General features: G+C 38.7%; 1 protein-coding gene across 1 annotated transcript; it reads right to left on the bottom strand.

The window, feature by feature from the left end:
* Positions 1 to 1,301: 1,301 nt before the first annotated feature.
* On the bottom strand, positions 1,302 to 2,063 carry LOC146617106 (uncharacterized). The gene is made up of 2 exons (XM_085372457.1): positions 2,021 to 2,063; positions 1,302 to 1,924 (listed from the first exon to the last, which is right to left on the bottom strand). Exons 1-2 carry the CDS (start codon positions 2,061 to 2,063, stop codon positions 1,302 to 1,304), a joined length of 666 nt encoding a protein of 221 aa, XP_085228583.1.

Raw genomic sequence — 2,063 nt, forward strand, 5'->3', positions numbered from 1 at the left:
TGGAATGTGCAGAAAATAGGTTTAAATGTTAAACAAATTTCTCTCCAGTCAGAGAATGTTGCATATAATTAAATTTTTGCTTGATGCATAAAGTTAAAAGATTAAAACTAATAAAACTTTGTCATTTTTTGAACTTTTTGAGGGTTGAAATAAAGAAAACCCTTTTTGAAGATATCTTTTTTTTGCCTGTGTCCTCTATGCCTTGGCTGCTTGGTCCCTCACAGTTTTGTTATTACTATTATTCCTGTTTTGATTTCTTTCCCAAGTTGTTGTGAGCCCCTTATTTCTTATAGTAATTTCGTTCCATTATTGTTTCTATTTGTTCTATTTACTTAGTTCCCTCTGTGTTCCCTTTCGGTTCCTTCTGTTTTCTCTCTGTACTTGTCTATCGTTCTTCTGTCCAATACCTGTCTTCCTTTGTGTCAAGCTCTTTCTTGCTCTCCTGATTAGCTGTGGCTAACTTCCTGTTTTGTTTTGGTAGCGGTTTATCGTGATTGTTTTCAGCTGTGTTTAGTTCCCATACTGTCTCTGCTTTCCTTGTTACCTCTTGTCATGTCTTGCCATCCTCTTGTTACCTCTTGTCATGTCATGCCATCCTCTCTACCGCCACTAAAATAACCAGTAACCGCCCAGTTACTGTGGATCAGGAAGTAGAAGAGGTCATCCAACATTTGGAAGATTGCTGGTTTGACCCCTTGAGTCCTGTAATCAAAGTATCCTTGGGCATGTTACTACATACAGAGTTGGCCCTTTTAGTGTGAATGTAGTAAAAAAAAGGGCTTTGAGTGCTCAAATAGAGTAGTAAAGTGCTGCATAAGTACCAGTCCGTTTACCTTTTGCTGCTGAGATGTTCATAGTATCTCGTCATGTTGCTGGTTTCCCTTGTACATGTTAAACATTTAGTAGTCTGTGGACTCTGCATCACACTCTAACCTATCCTGTCAATGTCACATCTAAAAAAATATCAGCATCTGGATTACAGTAAATGTTGTGGTTGAGGACTGATGTTTTAGCACTATTTTTCAGCATCTTGTTACACTTTTAAAGTTTATGTGTTAAGTTGTTTTGGTAGGATGGCACATTGATTGTGTTTAAATATCAGAATCAGAATACTGCCATACCTTGGTACGTCTATTCTGCAAGAGTAATTTGGTTTTACAAAAGCAGTTTTATATCTTTTTAAAAACAAGTGTGTTGCAGTGCTCGTATTTAATCAAAGGACAACTGAGTAGAAGATGCATTTTTATTAAAGAGGTTCCATTCAGTCACTCTGAGTGACGGTTGGCATGTCACTTTTGGATTCACCTCTCGTCTTCATCACCCTCATCGCTTTCTTTATTGCCTTCAAGTAGGGAGTCTTGTTCTTCAGAGGCGCTGTCAGCAAATTCATCCCACCAGTGGAACTGTTCGCTGGCATGACTTTTCTCATCATCACTGTCTTCCTCTCTAAACTGTCTCCCAAATCCTCCAGGAAGCAGATCCTCCGCTGCTTCTCCTTCATCCGGGTTGACTTCATAGTCAACCTCAGCAGCAGCAAGGTCATTTTCATCTTGATGAGCTTCATTGCGTTCTTCTTCATCGTTGCTGCTGTCAGCATTTTGATCATCATCGGCAAAATTATAATTGCAATAATTGTGGTCATTTTCAGTATCTCTGTTATTGTGGTCATTTTCATCATCAGCATTATTGCCAGCATTATTGCCATCATTTCCATCATCAGAGTTGTTGTCATCAATTTCAAAATGAATGTTGAAGAAATTATTCTGATTGATGTGATCACCATTGTTGTTGTTAAGCTGCTCTGGCTCCCAAAGTCTCGCAACTTCAAAGATACGTGGTGCAAACATTATAACATATTCCACACCATTTTCAAAGAAGTTGTCCATATCTCCCCAGTTACCATCTTCAGCCAAGAGTGGTTGCTCTACATGAAAGTTCAGTTAGCAAAGTCACAGCTAATCAAAAGAAACTTCAACACTGCATTATGTTTCTTTTGTACAATAACAGATCAAGTTCTTACCCTCATTAGGCTGAGCATGGGCCCCATCTCCTTGTTCCGTCAT

Source organism: Diplotaxodon limnothrissa, linkage group LG15 (assembly GCF_057381915.1).
Source record: "Diplotaxodon limnothrissa isolate DT_005_m linkage group LG15, D_limnothrissa_male_GT1.1, whole genome shotgun sequence".
Taxonomy (NCBI): Eukaryota; Metazoa; Chordata; class Actinopteri; order Cichliformes; family Cichlidae; genus Diplotaxodon; species Diplotaxodon limnothrissa.